Source organism: Tiliqua scincoides, chromosome 6 (assembly GCF_035046505.1).
Source record: "Tiliqua scincoides isolate rTilSci1 chromosome 6, rTilSci1.hap2, whole genome shotgun sequence".
Taxonomy (NCBI): Eukaryota; Metazoa; Chordata; class Lepidosauria; order Squamata; family Scincidae; genus Tiliqua; species Tiliqua scincoides.
The window spans coordinates 63,396,305-63,412,530 of record NC_089826.1 but is presented as its reverse complement, the minus strand read 5'-3'; the positions used below and the strand labels follow the sequence as shown (position 1 = coordinate 63,412,530).

Below are 16,226 nucleotides of genomic sequence, written 5' to 3'. Positions count from 1 at the left end.
AGGCTGCCTGCCATCTTTCCAATTACAGCAGAACACTGCTCAATACAACTTCCTGTTCACCAGCTAGCAAAATTTATTCACACTCCTACATGCAAACACTTGGGAATACATGCCAACTTTCCACAACAGAAATTGTGGACATAATTTGTTCAAAACAGTTTGCAACACAACAGGAATTGTTCATGTTAAGACAGACAACCCAATGGCAGAAATATTTTAAAAGGTATCAGATACCAACTAAAAGACCTCTAGGTTTATGCCAGGATTGCCAGACATGCATACAGTCAAGTCCGTACTTACCTGATTTGCTTTTTCTTTGGCTATTCGTTTTTGCTCTTCCAGTTTTAACTTTTCATTCAAGGATTCATTTTCACTTTGTAATTCAGCAATTTTTTTCTGAAATATAGAAACAGCCATTCAAAGGACTTATCCGTTTGGGCCAATAGGTCCACGTAGACTCTAGCCATATTTTCATATTGGTCTTTAAGCAACTGCCACAGGAGAAGAGATGAGCATTATACTGCTGGAGCTAAGTCATGCAAGTCACTGAAATATCAGCACAGGTGGGAAACCCTGGCCTCTGAGCAGCCTGCTTGGAGGCAGGCTGTGCAGCATGGTCTTTCCCAGTTTGATGAGACACTTGACCAACAGTCTGAGGCAAAGAGGCAAAGAAGGAAGGCCCACAGCCAGGGAGACAGACCAGGGACAGACTGCACTTGCTCCGGTGTGGAAGGGATTGTCACTCCCGAATCGGCCTTTTCAGCCACACTAGACGCTGTTCTAGAACCACCATTCAGAGCGTGATACCATAGTCTTTTGAGACTGAAGGTTGCCAACAGAATTTCTGTTATTTCCCAGATTGTCTAATGGGAATCCAAAGTAGAACCCAATAATTAAGGGGTTACAGAAAACCTTAATAGTAGCAGTGGGTAGCGCGCTCAGAGTTCAGAGAATTAATGCTCTAGAGCAGAACTATTCTGACACACAATAAGTGGGAGCAAGGAATTCAGATTTTACAAAGCAAGGAGAGTCACATTTTCTATTTTTCACATCACTTTTCAATAAGTAGGAGCAGGACTGCCAACCAGCAACTAGACACCTGTATAGTTTCTTAAGCCAAGCTGAAGTACAGAGTTAGGGTGAGGCACCAGAATGAAGCAGTAGGATACATGTCGACGGTGAAATTATGGTGGCCTGCAACTACAATGACTTATCTTACTGTGGCCCTACTCCAATAAAGACAAATTCCAGACCTCAAGTTCTTCTTGTTTCTGTTGGAAAGACTCTTCCAGTAGCTTCTTCTCCAATTCCCTCGCATTCTTGATGTCTGAAAAGTATTTAAAGTCATTCAACATGACACACTACACCACATATTCTGCACAGTTCGTTGCAGTCCCTAGATGGTATGGTGTTAAGCAAGCTGACAATAAGGGTGTAATCCTAACCCCTTATGTCAGTAATTTCCAGCACTGACATGAGGGCAATGCAACTCTGAGGTAAGGGAACAAACATTCCTTTACTTTGAGGAGGCCTCCGTGAGTGACACCCAACTGCAGGATGCAGCACATGTCCCATTGGCACTGCTATGCCAGTGCTGGAAACCACTGACATAAAGGGTTAGGATTGCACCCTAAGAGAATCATGATTTTCTAACTTCCAAGATTCACAACACATTCTAATCAAGGGGGCCCACATATCTGTGGATCTTGTATCCGCAGATTCACTAATCTGCAGATTGGGTCTGGCTCCCCCCAGCATGCACACCCCCTCGAGAGTTGAGGGAAGGGCATTAAAAAGTCACTTCTAGTTTCTCCATGAAACTGGAAGTCACTTTTTTTTACCTGCAGAGCTGAGCAGAGGCCAGGTATGGACATCCTTGGATTCTGCTGAGCTCAGAGGCTCCTCTGGAGGTGAGGGGAGCAGAGTCTCCCCTTACCTCCGAAGGGGGGGCAGCCCCAAGGACTGCGGGGACAGGTGTTCACCCCATCTGCAGTTTCAGCTATCCACAGGAGTTCCTGAACAGAGTTCTTAACAGAGAATGGGGGCATGGGGATAGGGGAACGCCTGTATATGAAATGTCACAACAGATATTTTGTATAACTGAATTCTAAAAATAGTAATTCAAATCACTTAGTACCATCAAGGCAAATAAGCTATACAGTGTACCTGAAAAGGACGATTCATACTCCTTCTTCAGTTCATCTAACTTTTCTGTATGGCTGGTTTCAAGTTCTAGCTTAAAATTTTCATGTGTAATATTCAAGTTGTCAACCTAATGAATGATAACATTTTGACAGTTTTATATTACATTTGTGTGGTGTTTCCTCTTTCCCAATGAGCACAGAAATTCATTCATGTGCATTAAAATTCAAGGGCTAAGTAAACACACACTGAAACACAAAAAGCTGTGTATAGCTGACTGTTAATGTGCCCAGTTCAGTTTTTTCAAAAAGTGCAAAAAAAAATCCCAAAAGACAAGAATGCAAAAAAAAATGTGTGCATACAGATTACAGGGATACTGTCTACTAATCAGTTTCCAGCAGGAGTTAAACAATTAAACAATTAGGAGTGAAACAATTTCACTGCAAACTCCACAAACACAGCGCGCCCTGCTAAGCATGGACTTGGTCATTTACTGTAATGCTGGGACATACAAGTGCTAAGTGAAATATAAATATATTTAATATTTACATTAATAGAAGTACAATATAAGTGCGAAATAAGTGCCCTGCTAACTGGGCAAAGAGGCACCATTCAAAGTGATGCCCTCTTATATTTAGCAGGGTGAGAGCAACAGTCCCTCTTCACCACAGCTTGGTTCCTTTTCCAGTGACTCTTGCTGGTGTCTCTTCTGTATTCTTTTTTTTTTAAAAGACTGCTAGTCCTTTGGGGACATGAATCAATACATTTATTGATTTATTTTACTATGTAAACCGCTTTCTGAACTACTCTGGTTGAAAAGCAGTAAGTATTCTTAACAATATTAAGAAGATGCAGTGAAAGGAGAAGGTTCCACATGTACAATGGAGCTTCCACACATCCAAGGAGCCACATCAAAGCACAGCAATAAAGCAAGACTTTTCACTGCAAATATATAAATTTGCACTGCACTGACTCCAGTGCAGGTCTTAGGAAGTTCAGGGGCTATTTTTTGTGGATACTACCTAAGATGTTTAACATGTAGCCATTAGACATAATTCTAAAGAAAAAGCAGATTCTGAATTGATAGACTTATTAGGAATTTCAACACACACCTTAAGCCATTTCTGCCCAACATTGTATATACACAACAGGGACCAAAAGTGCACACCTGTGGGCTGGGCAAAAATGGGTTAAATAAATGAAATTGAACACATTTTATATCCCACACTGTCAAATCTATTCTGATACAAATCAGTAACCCACAGTCTGACTAAAGTCAAGCCAAAGGTATGGATGGAAGCACAACTGAATTAAAAAGAGCAGCACTATTGGCAGACATTTCCCACTTTAAAAAAAATATAGAGGGAAAGGACCAGAAAATTGGAACTGTTCTGTGAAGTGAAAGAATCTGTAAGACAAGGGGAAATCTCCAGCATAATTAAGCCTCACTAGAGTGAGCAACGGCTGCATCAGCAATTGTGTTGAAGAGATTCAACACATGACTCTCACCTTGACTCCAGACTCGCTTACCTGCTCCTGGAGCTGAGCTTTGTACTTTTCAGCTTCTTCAATGCAGATACTCTGTAGTTTTTCACATTCGGCAGTATAGAACTGTTTCAGCCTTTCTTCCAACTCAGTCAGATCGCTTTGGTGCTGCTGGTTTAACTTCTGCACAAATCCTTCATAAGCTGCTTGTAGATCATTCCTGTCTTTTTCCAATTTCTCACAGGCAGCAGAAGCAGTGCCTGGGAACCAACAAATACAGTTACCAAGAAGTTATACAAACACACTTCAGTGATACTGAAGACTGCAATGCCACTTGCCTGGGAGAAAAACTGGATCACATACTATTTGCATTTGAAATCCACAAGCACTTAAATAAGGTAGTAGGTTCTTCTAGCAGTGTGCTCAGGAAATGTACCTTTCGTGGGGGGTTTTTTTAGTAGTACTGGGGAACACGCCCTTACACTGACTGGGTCCTGAATGACTGTGTCACAACAAAGAGACAGTAGTTCTAGATACCCTAGTGCCTTAGAACAATTGGTCACTGAACTGGCCTCAGGGTAGGTGACGCTGGATCTAAAGTTGTGCTTAAGACCCCATGTGAGATGCAAGAACTATGTTGAATTAGTTGAAAATTGTCAAAGTATCATTGGGTTTCAAGGGGAGACACTAGTTAAAAGGAAGCTGAAAAAGAAAGTCAAAAATGCTCTCCAAAATGCCTAGCACATAGTGAAAACCACAGTAATAGAAGCTTAGCCAGAAAGAGCTACCACCAAATCCAAGTAGATGCTAGTGGTGGTAAGAGCTACCACCAAATCCAAGTGGATGCTAGTTACTATGTCAGAAGCATCAAAGCTGTAATGAAACTGCCAAGGTGACTTAAACATACAACATTTATATCACATAGCCCAAGGTAACTTTGATTATTTTGACAAGCCTTTGTTGTCCCTATTGCTTTGCTGAGCACACCCCCTGACTTCTATATTACAGAGCGCTGTTCATGCCTATGGGAAAAATTTAAGACCCTGCAACTGAAGATGTTGTTGCAGAAGATGCAAAACCTACTGCCATCCTTGACCAGTGGCCCAGATCATTACTGGGGGGGGGGGGCAAGGATTATTAGAAATAGCTGAAAGGACATTTGGACAACTCTCTCTCAAAAAAACAAAATATACCCCAAATTGCTTTGGCTATTCCAGTACTGCCCACACAATAATAGAGTGTTCTGTTTATTACTTGAAAAGTAGCCATGGAGAAAGTTATTCAGCACCATTATTTTGCTTTTTACATATATTGCTGTAACTACAAAAAAATGCTTTTCTTGTCTTCTCCCTTTACAGACACCAAGGGAAGAAAAGGTAAAACCCTGGGTTTATTGTTCCCATATTTCAAGCAAGAAAAACTGTATTTCTATAGTGATTACATTTGTTCAGGAACACTATCAGTTAAATACCTTTCTGAAGGATATTTCCAAAGTGGGAAAGATGAAAATGCACAGACACTTCCTTTAATACCTTCTGCTATTCTTAAACTATCTCTGAAGCCTACCATAATTCTCTAGTTAGTACAAAAGTATTTTTATAAAATACACATTTTACATCTCTCTTCCAATTCTCTCTAGAAGCAAAAAAAGCACCATTCAGTGAACCACTGATTAGGCATAACATCTAATAATTTTGAAACTGGAAACTGTTTTCTTCTGAGGAAAAAGAATCAAGATCTATAGCTTTCCTTTAATTAAGAAAATTCCTTTAATTTAATTTATCAAGCTTAATAAAGAAGATGATAGGTGCTCAAGTATAATCTCAGTAGACAGAAAACCACCATAGAAACATAAGAAAAAATAAGTTTGCTAGAAAGTAGGCAGGGCATTAATAGCTTTGGCTGCAGAAATGTACCTAAGTTGGTCTTTAGCCTCTGAAGTATAAGTGCTGATAACATTAGTTGTATAGTCTTTTGGTTTCAGGAACGCTTAACAGACCACCTCTGCATCTAACCAAACTTGTGCCAAGTACCAGGTGCCCCAGGCAACCTTTAGTAAATACCAGCAGGCTCATTTATGATAAGAACTTCTTTTTTAGGGCAGGACAAGCCAAAGTTGTATTCATGTGGCAAAGGAATACAGTTGTGAAACTGGCTCACAACTTCTTCTTTGTCCATTCACAGGTGTCTGACCCAAGATGGAAAAAAAAGGATTGCTACCTGTACAAAAGATTTCACTACAGGAATGGTGATCCCAGGAGGCACATGTATAAAATCAAAACCAGTCAATTCCCTGCATTGATTCTTTCATAGCAGGTGCAGCTAGAGACTGAACTGAAATAGCTACTGAAAGTGTTGCCATATTTATCCAGAAGCATACAGGTGGTTTCTAAACCAAACTAGGAAAGTGCTGATCATCAGGCCTGAGATAGGTGGACAATTATTGCAGAGCTGTTGGAGGATGTAATTTACAAATACACTGCGCCTTTCCCCCCCACCAGTAATTAAGTTGGCTGGGCCACTGGCCAAGGAAGGCAGCAGGTTTTGCATCTCCCGCAACAGTATCTTCAATTGCCAGGTCTTTAATTTTTCCCATAGGCATGAGCAGCACTCCATAATATAGAAGTAAAGGGGTGTTCTCAGCAACGCAATATGGACAACAAAGGCTAAATTACTTTCCTGCTTCTGGGAACCTCTGTTTGGAGGAGCAGATCCCCTGGTCCCTCCCATCCTCACCCTGACAACAGTCCTCCTGTGGCCCACTTTATTCCATGAAGCTCAATCAAAGCTTATGCGCATAGCTTTGACTAGAGCTCTCTGGATCACACAAGAGCATGACAAACAAAAGAGCACTCGAAAACATGCACACATTCCAACTAGAAACACACTGGTTAATATATCTAAATTTGGAATGAGTCATTTTTCTTTCTTTCACGGAGCTCTTTGCAATTGACACCAAAGAGTCAAGTTTTCTTGGTAGTAACACAGGTTCCCTACACACTCTTTCCCAAAATATGGCTAAGGACAGTAAGGGGTGCATGTGTGCCTTGCACCCTTGTCTGGCACTGGCTTTTGGTTTCTCCTTCCAAGGGATCAATCTTGATTTCTTCCACATACTATGAATTCGGGTGTGTGTGTGTCTCAGTCACAGCAGCAGCCTGTGCAGCAGATGCAAACTTGGTGAGGTTGAGAGGGGAGCTGCAGCTTGGTGCGAAGCAGGGGCTGATCCAAGGCAAGGCCAAGGATGCGTGGCCCCCTCTCCCAAACTGTCTGCTAGCCCAGCAGGGAAGGGTACTTGCTGGGCTGGAGAGCAAAACTGGGCACCAGGAGAAAATGTCCACTGCACGGGGCATCAGCGAGATTGGCTGGAATGGGAGCCCAGGTCTACCCTGCCAGTAGATCTGGGCTCCAAATCCAGGCAGGATCCCAGATCTACCAGCTGGGTAGATCTGAGCTCCCATTACAGCCAATGGCTTCAAAGTCCAGGCAGGAGCCCAGGTCTATCCAGCTGGTAGATCTGGGCTCCAAGACCATGCAGTGCATGGAGCTCAGCTAGGAGGTGTGCGGATGCACTGCTGCACACCTTAAAAGGAACAGTACTACTCACACTTCCCAGTTTATTTCCCCAGGTATATACAGTTCTGATAGATACTCCAGTTTGTAAAAATATCCACTATTTTCATGAGAATATCCACTGCAAATAAGTCCACAAGTACAGGAACTTATAAAAGCCTTCAATTCTATTTTGTCCAGTATTCTTTCAGATCCCCCCAAATCCTGAACTAGGAGTTCCAAAAATCACATACTTGAAGAGTACAGAAGAACAGAATGACATACAACTGGTGACCATTTACAACCAACCAGGAGACCGTGCACATAAGAGTTAAGTATGATGTAAAATTTGGAGATCACAAACCAACATATTTATTTATATTTATTTCAAGTACATTTAAAACACTGTACAATGTCTTAAGTAAGATTCACAAGTGACTTCAGGAACTCATAGTTTTCACCCATGGATGACATTCATTAAGTCCCATCTCAGATATTAAAGTCAGAATACAGAAATAAAAACTGCAAATCACTTCTACTTCACAGGCACATCTGAATCAACCCTGAAAGGTCACTCATTTATTTAAAAGATTTATACCCTGCCCTTCCCCCTGATAACAAGTCAATCAGAACAACTAACCTCAAAGCAGTCTAAATTAAACTGCTTTGCACTTGTACTGTGTGTGGTCATAACAAGAGAACTCAATTTCATGCAAGTCCATAATATCTTAAGAAGGTAGCAACTGTTACCCTGCACATGCCCAATCTCGTCTGATCTTGGAAGCTAAGCAGGGTCAGGCCTGGTTAGTACTTGGATGGGAGACCGCCTGGGAATACCAGGTGCTGTAGGCTTATACCATAGTCTTTCAAGACTGAAGGTTGCCAACCATTTTGTTTTTGCACATATACACCCCATAGTTGCTTCTTCCCTGATGTCAGAGTGTGAGAACACACACACACACACACACACACACACACACACACACACAGAGTTCTCTTCTGTTGTTCTCCGTGTACTCCAAAATCTCTTTGCATCAGTCCCTTTCTTGCCATTGCTACACACTGGTATAGTAGACTGGTTTGCAAATTGTGAGTTGGGACTCAATTTTTGATGGGTTGTGAAACTGACAAGCTGATAGCTTATGTGTAGGCAAATGTGCCTTGGTCCACTTCAAAGTGCAGGTAACTCCACCAGAATGGTCCCAATCTGATTAACCCAAGCCCCAACAAACTCTATAGAAGGAAATCCCCCCCTTCAAGGAAAATGTATTGAGCCCTATGGACAGCAAAACTAAGACACATGTGCATATTTTACTTGCAAGTAGATAAAGGTTCCCAGTCCACTGCAAAGGGGAATGCCAGACCACCAGATTGTCCACATTAATTGGATCAGGACCAAACAATCTGAACAAATGCTTCAGGAAGTGGGCCCCTGCCCACCATGCTAAAAAAGATAAAAACCAGCCTGAGGGGCTGGTAAAGTTAAACTTTTCTTTTGAGTCTCTAGGTCAGTGGTTCTCAAACTTTTAAGCACTGGGACCCGCTGTTTAGAATGACAATCCGTTGGGATCCACCAGAAGTGGGTGGATCAGAAGTGACATCATCAAGTAGGAAAATTTTTAATACTCCCCATACACAAAAACAAATCAAATCAATTAAGTAAGTTGATTACTTAATTACACGCCCCCTCCAGAGGTGCGTAGAGTAGAGCTGTATTAGTATAAGGGAGCACACCTGTATTAGTCTTGATGTTCTCCTTACAACAATCCTGTAAAGTATACTTGTATATATAAGTAGTGAAATTTAAGTCTTAAAATTGAGCCTAAAAACATGGGTCAACTTATACATGAGTGTATACAGTAAATATGGAAACGAGCAACTCCAAGCTTAAAGAAAAAAGGGAGGCAAGAGAGGCCCCTGAGAGAGCCATTAAGTACCCACTTCCATTTTCTGAGCTGCAAAGAATGCATTTGCAGCTACACCAGCCTGGTTAGTTTGAAGGGAAGGGGCATAAACCTGCACTGAATGGAACTTCCAGTGGCAAAGCCCTGCTGGAGTTGCCTCCATGGAGGCAATAACCTCCTCCAAACATGACTTATCCACAGGTCATAGGAAATGCCTAGGGTTTTGGTTTCAAACATACCCTCAACTTACCTACAAAATCAACTTATTCATTAGTATATATCAGCAATTTTCAACCAGTCTTTCAACCAAGGCACATTGGTGTGCTACAAATGGTCTGAGGGTGTGCCTTAGGAATTTGGGAGAGGGTGATTTATTAGTAGAGCCATTGGGAGATGTGAACCTCCCCATCAGAACCACGATGTGCCTTGTCAATTATCAAAAAACTGATGATGTGCCTTGACAATTTTAGCACCTTTGCCGTGTGCCCCAAGATGAAAAAGGTTGAAAATTGCTGGTATATACAGTGTCTTATTTCCCCCATGTTGCACTTGGGAAACTGAGGAGGAGTGGCTTGTCTAAGGCCATCTAGTGAGTACATGAAAGAGACACAAACTGGGGAAGGCTTCTTTCACAACTCAGTTCTCTTACCCACTACACTATGGCAACTCTCCAGCTGAGAGTTTATTACAAGTATTTTGATGGCATTTTCATACTAAAAATGTAGCAGGGAGAGTAAGAAAGACCACCAAGGCTGAGACGATCAAGTGCCATTTGCACACACTGTCTTTTGACACAAGATAGCAAAGTTATTTCATTTGTGCGAAATATTAGGGCCAGGGGCAACAGACACCGAATTTCATCCTCCCTGGTGTATAATAGCATGGCAATCCTGCCACATTTGGATGTAATCTAGTTAGGAAATCAGTTTCATGCACATGATTTACACATAAGCCATTCAAAGATATTTTCAGTTCCAAACTAGAAACAGCCCTTTACCTAACTTACAGTGCAATCCTCTTGTGCTGGAACAGGCAGGCCAGGAGGCCTGCGCTATATCCAGTGCAAGACTGCAACCAGAAAGTGCTCAGCCAGAGTGACTCAACTCTTCCCCTTACCCCTGGGCAAACCACAAGGGCCCCAATGGGTCTCCTCAAACTTGCGTTACCTCAGGAGATGGCACAAGTCCGGGGAGAACAGAGCTGCTTGAAGCCACTCCACGCTGCTCAGGGAACAGGGTTGGGATCCAGCAGAAAGTTGGGTCCCCGCCTCCCATTCCCTGCCTGCCTACACTGCCCCAATGAAGATGTTAGTAAAAATAGGTTTATCATAATCAACTGATAACATGTGCACCTTTCTAGTTTTCCTCCCCATTCTCCATTCTCATGTTTATACCGTCCCTCCCTTTCCCTGGATATATTAAGGCCATGTGACTGTAGCCATGTTTGCCAACAATTTTAAAGCTAAGTAGGCCTTTCTGGCTATAATGCATCGTAACCTAAAGGTCTCTTTTGAAACTGCTACATTGCCCTGCTTCCAAAATCTGACAGATAAGAGAATTCATTCGTTTAAAAGGCTGTTTTAGTGCTTCTGACATGAAAAATGAAGCTATATTTCAACCACATTTCACAGGTCAGGATTTCATCATACATTTTATTTATGATTATATCACTTTCCTTAAGTGCTTTGCATTCATTATATCATTGATTCTTGCAACAATCTGTAAGATAGGACTATTATCCCCATATTGTAACTAGGGCTGAGCAGCTAAGGCTACCTGGAAAGTTGTGGGCAGAAGCAAGCTGTGAACACAAACAGAACTTATTGTCTTAATTGCTGTACTAGAAAGGACTCCTTGTTAAAGGTTAAATATTCTTTGAAGCTCTTATTAAGAGGTAAACCTTTGGGAACTTGGCAAGTGTAAATCATGCGTTGTTTAAGACCATTTTCAGTATAACGGTAATCTGTTTTGCTGCCTTGAAGCATTTAAGCCTGTTTACTGTAAGTGACATTTTTTTCTGTTCATTTGACTCTTGCATCCAACAAGCCCAGCATGACACACTACGATGAATAAAATATAGTACATTTTACAGTTGTCTCACTTACTGGCAAAATATTAAATAAATGTCTGTAAAACCATTTAAACAAACAGGAATCAACGCATACCAAAAAGATAGAACCACCCCTGCTTTTCCTCCCCAAAAGTACATGTTTTGGCCATCAGATACTTGCTTACGGAGAAGGTTCTGGTAGGCTTAGTCAAGTTGGTGCCAGGAATTCAGTGAACCCAGAGTCAGCAGTCAAGACTCCAGGGAAATACAGAGCATAAACGTTTGAACAGAATGGAATCAGGGGATTAGATTTTGCTGGTTCAATACTATGACCTATATCTTAACTCCATTTTTCTTCTAGAAATGAAGGACAATAAAATTAGCATGCTCTTACCCAACTCTCCACGAAGGTTGAGAAGTTCTAGAGATAATTCTTTATGTTGCTTAAGTGTCTGCTCTCTCTGCAGAAAAAAACAAAAAAGACACACACAGTGTTAATGAACGTTCTGAGCAGAGAAGAGGACACTTTCCAATAATTAACTTGCATTCTCGCTGTAGAAGGACAAGAGACAGGAAAGAGAAGCCAATATATGAATCATCCAGGATAACAGTTTTGTAACATCAGAAAAACACTGATGGCTCTCAGTTAAGGAAGTCTGTTTAAATAAGAATCTTGCCACTGGTTAAGTAAAACCCATGAAACATTTCTTTAATGATTTCAAAAGACACAATTCAGTTTAACATAAAACCTTAACTTTGCAGGTTAAGATGCAGAGCTTTCTGGAGTATTAAACAAACAGCATATGACATGCACACAATCAACAACCTCGGATTCATGGTGCCTGGCTTTAGCCCCAAACTCTGAGGAATTATGTAGAGGTAAACAATACGTGTAATGTACTTTGAGACAAAAGTAAACATGAGCTTAGGCACGGAAGGCTACTACAGACTGATAAAGCCCCATTGCAAAATTAAAAGGCAACAGGCGGGTGCAAGCTGCTCAGCATGTCAGTTTTTCAATCACATAATGAACAATTAACAATCTTTAAAAGTTCAACACTTTTTTGTTGGCAGAAATCCAGCCCTCAATTTCAACTTCATAAGAGATGTTTATTTAAGGCTTTCCTTCCCTCCCATTTATCCAGCATTTAACAGATTTCAAGACAGCCCCAGTATAGAGCGTAATTAAACCAGAATCCACTGGGCTATGTGCAAGTAGATGCAGCCACTGCTGTGGATAGCAGGGCATTGCAGAGATCACAAGAGCCAGTTCCTTGCTGCTGGAACCAACCTTGCTTGCAGCAAAACCACAGCTTAAAACTCCTTGACATTATTCCAGGAGAGCACTACAGAACAAAATACTAATTACCTTTTTTGCAGCACACTGAGAATACAGGCACATTTTGCTGCTTGAGCAGCCCATCGTCTGGTTTCTGCTCCCAGCAGCTTCTTCTCTGCCCCCTGCATGCACACACAGCAAGAGTGTACAGGTGGCAGGCACTACCACAAACCAAACTGGTCTGGCCACAATTAACTCACTACTAGGTAGCACTCCATTGGACACAACCTCCTGAGCCTGACTTCATCATGCTTTGCAGTTACCGTACTACTTCTACTGATCTCTCCCCCAACAGAAGCAGACACTGCAGCTTCTGCACTTGGCACAAGCAGTCAGTGATTACTTAAAGCCACAGCCCTTTCATTTTTGAAAAATGAGAACTAGACATTACAAAGATCGATGGCCACTTACTCAAATATCAGCTGGTACAGTAAGAGGGAGGTGGAAAGAGGAAAAAAAAATCCTGCCCTCCTCTATGGATAATGGATTGTTATTTTTAGCTTTTCTCAATTAGGTATTCTAGGCTTTCACCCTTAATTTATAAATGGGAAAAAATGAATAGAATTAGAAGTAGGGTAAAGAACTAGAGTTTGCTTGAATAACAATACCACTATTTCCTGTGTAGCTCCACCAATGCACATGGTAATTTACATAATACAGTAAAAAACACAAGTCCCTGGCTCCAGGAAGCATACAATTTAGGCACCAGAGTGAATAAGGGAGAGGCACAGAATGTAAGAGCAAAAGCAGCTGCTTCTGCATAAATGCTTTATCATCAAACACTGCTGAAGTTGTCCTCACAACAGCCCTGTGAGATAAGAATTATCCCTGTATTGCAGATGGAGAAGACCAAGGCTGAGGCAGCTTGCCTAAGGCCACTGAACAATGACATGGCAGAGGCAAGAATCACACCAGGAAAGTCCAAATTTGCAACTCAGTTTCGGGCAACCACACCAGCTCTCTGATCTTTCTATATCATCATCCCTGTTTTGATTCAAATACAATGCGAAAAGACTTCTGGGCAACTTCAAAAACTTGCTCAATACAGTACTTTTGTATTTGGTCTCAATACTGCCACTTCCCCCATCTGTAATGGAAAAAAGGCTACTTGCTATATTTATAAAACTTCAGAAAACTATCAGAATAAAAGTAAGATATAAATTGTCACTCCACCTTGATATGTGCAGAACTTGGGCTCAGTTGACTGCTGTAACTTGGCCTGGTGGGATCGTTGCCCTGCTTTTTATGAGCCAAGAAGCAGCATGCCTGAGTTTGTCTGAGCCAATAGGCTCACTTGCTGAGTACCTTGTAACAAGCCCTTGAGAGCTGGAGGACCAAATGGAAAACTGCTGCATTGGAGGGACAGAAGGAGGACTGGGAGGGGCTGAGCAGGAGTGTACAAAAAGGCTGCAGTACAATCAAAAGAAAGGTAGAGGGCTGCTGTGTGCAGAGCCACTGAGGCTATAAAAGGGGCTGCACCAGCACAGAAAGCTCAGAGACCACCAGGGAAGAGCTGCTGAGAGGAGCTTCACGACCAGGCTCTGCAGAACGAGAGACCAAGCCACAGAGCTGCTGTGAGGAGCTTTGGGGAGTATCTGCAGAGAAGGAGCTGGAAGAACAAGCTGCAGAGGCCTCCAGGAAGAGAAGTTGCAAGGAGTGAGCTGAGACAGACCAAGCTGCAGAGTGGAGCTGAAATCTGAGCTCTGAGGGAGAGCTGAGGAGAGAGCTGCTAGAAGGAGCCCTTGGGAGAGCCTCTGAGAACCAGAGAAGGGAACAACCACCCAGCCTTCCCCTGGCTTGCCTCAAGTCCTGCTGCCTTCTGCCTGCCTGCCTGAGGTCCTCAGGGAATTTGGAACAAGGTCATTTTGATTTGTTTGGTTCAGGTTCCATTCCTCCTCATAAAAAGCCTTAAACTTAGCTTGGTGTCAGTGGTCTCTTTCGATCCTGTACAGCAACCTTGAGTTCATTGTTGACCTTAGGCAAGTTACTCTGTCTGCCTTAATTTCCCACAGGTATGGTTAATAAAAGGAATATATGACCTACTCATAAGGATGTTGAAGATGCACAAAGGAAAGTCCTATACAACAGTTTGCAAACTGAGCTCTGTATAGAAGAATGCATTTGGGCACATGGAAATGTTTTTATTAAAAAGCAATGAAAGTACTTTATAAGTAGCAGGTACACAAGAAACTACGGTACTGCCATGCAAACAAGAAAGCCCCACCTTAAGAATACATTTGTTACTTTCAAGACAGTCATTCCAACTGCAGATTGGTTTAAAAATCACAATAAGAAAAATCTACTTATCTGATAACCTGATTAGTGGCCAGGCACTCCTACCAACCCTAAGTAATAGTAACAATTAAGGCATTATTCTTAAAGATCTGGGGCAACAGCCTAGAGCACTCCTTCAAACTTTTTTCCCATGACCCAGTGCAATATCATATGCCCTATCCCTGTGCTTAGTCTGAAAATATCTGACAAGTAATATAGAACAAGGTAACAGATAAGGTAATTTAAAGCATTTGACTCATTAGTCAAGACATACTGTATTACAGGAAATTTTTTTATAATTAAACATACAACAACCAAAATAAATCAATTTAAAATTTACCCGTTTAGTGTGACTGGTGGGTCCTTCCTTTGCAAATACATATTTTATGTAGATATACACATTTCTAAAAATGTTTCTCCTGACCTTTTGACCCAGTGAAAAGGATGAACACCACTGGTCTAGAAAAACCACCCACTAGTTGAAAATGCACACTGTAGTTAAATTAATAACACTATCTTGAAAGTTACTTTCCTAGGATATACAAATTCTATATGTGATGGGCTTATCTTGCCCATCAAATTCTTGCAAGCCCTAGCTAGGGAAAACAAAAATAGTAAGGCAAATATTTAATCCACTAAGGTAAATGAAACAGGACAGGACAGTAAGTCAGAAACTATTTAGCATACACAGCAAGCATTGGTCAAATGAAGCTAGAGATCTGTATCACATGATGATAGAACTTCTCACAGAAGATGTAAAAAAGTAAGCAATGTGAAAATGAGGTCCTTTGAATGCAGTGCTTTCCAGAAGAATGATGGCATTCATTTAAAGGCCAAGATCTAAAGAGCTAGTTCATGAGTAACTATCACAATTTGGTTTTGAAACTGCCTCCATTCCAAAAGTAATGAAATATTGAAAAAGAGGTCAATGTTTAAGAAAATAAAAAAGCTAGCTCAGGCTCACAGAAGGAGTTTTACAACTAGGTACACCTCCTCATTGTATTAGAGGTTCCTGTACAGAATCATCTTTTTGTTCATCTCCTCTGACACCATGCACGGAGAGATGGACTCGCTTCCAAAACCAAGCTAACCCTGTACCTACATAGCAAAGTTTCAAGATCCAATTCTAAACTGGTGCATATCTAGCTTTTCACAAGATTAGGTGTGCATCAACCACCAGTGCACAGTGGCAGGGTAACTAACTCTACATTTTACAGAAGTACACTTCAAACACAATAATGGATTTCCAGAGTTTGTTGCTAACACTTTGGTTGTCAACGAATTTTAAGACTTTTCAGGCAAACATGATCATATTAAGGCCCAATGTGCATATTCTTACTACTCTTAAGCACAATCCTATGCATGTCTACTCAGAAATAAGTCTATTCAGCTTATTTTCTAGCTTGGGTAATTAGGATTTCAGCCTTAGTATATCTTGTTTTATATCTGAAAGCAAATATTTTTTGCTCCTTCACATTTCT

General features: G+C 41.4%; 1 protein-coding gene and 1 pseudogene across 4 annotated transcripts in view; one reads left to right on the top strand and one right to left on the bottom strand.

The window, feature by feature from the left end:
- MTUS1 (microtubule associated scaffold protein 1) overlaps nt 1–16,226 on the bottom strand; it is a 130,767-nt gene that overhangs the window by 13,224 nt on the left and 101,317 nt on the right. For all 4 annotated transcript variants that reach the window (XM_066632306.1, XM_066632307.1, XM_066632309.1 and 1 more), the window contains 5 exons: nt 11,527–11,593; nt 3,673–3,887; nt 2,167–2,272; nt 1,254–1,327; nt 301–396 (listed from right to left, as the gene is read on the bottom strand). In XM_066632306.1, coding sequence (XP_066488403.1) covers nt 301–396; nt 1,254–1,327; nt 2,167–2,272; nt 3,673–3,887; nt 11,527–11,593 — 558 coding nt within the window. The remainder of the gene's footprint in view (nt 1–300; nt 397–1,253; nt 1,328–2,166; nt 2,273–3,672; nt 3,888–11,526; nt 11,594–16,226) is intronic.
- On the top strand, nt 7,915–8,031 carry LOC136656321 (5S ribosomal RNA; annotated as a pseudogene).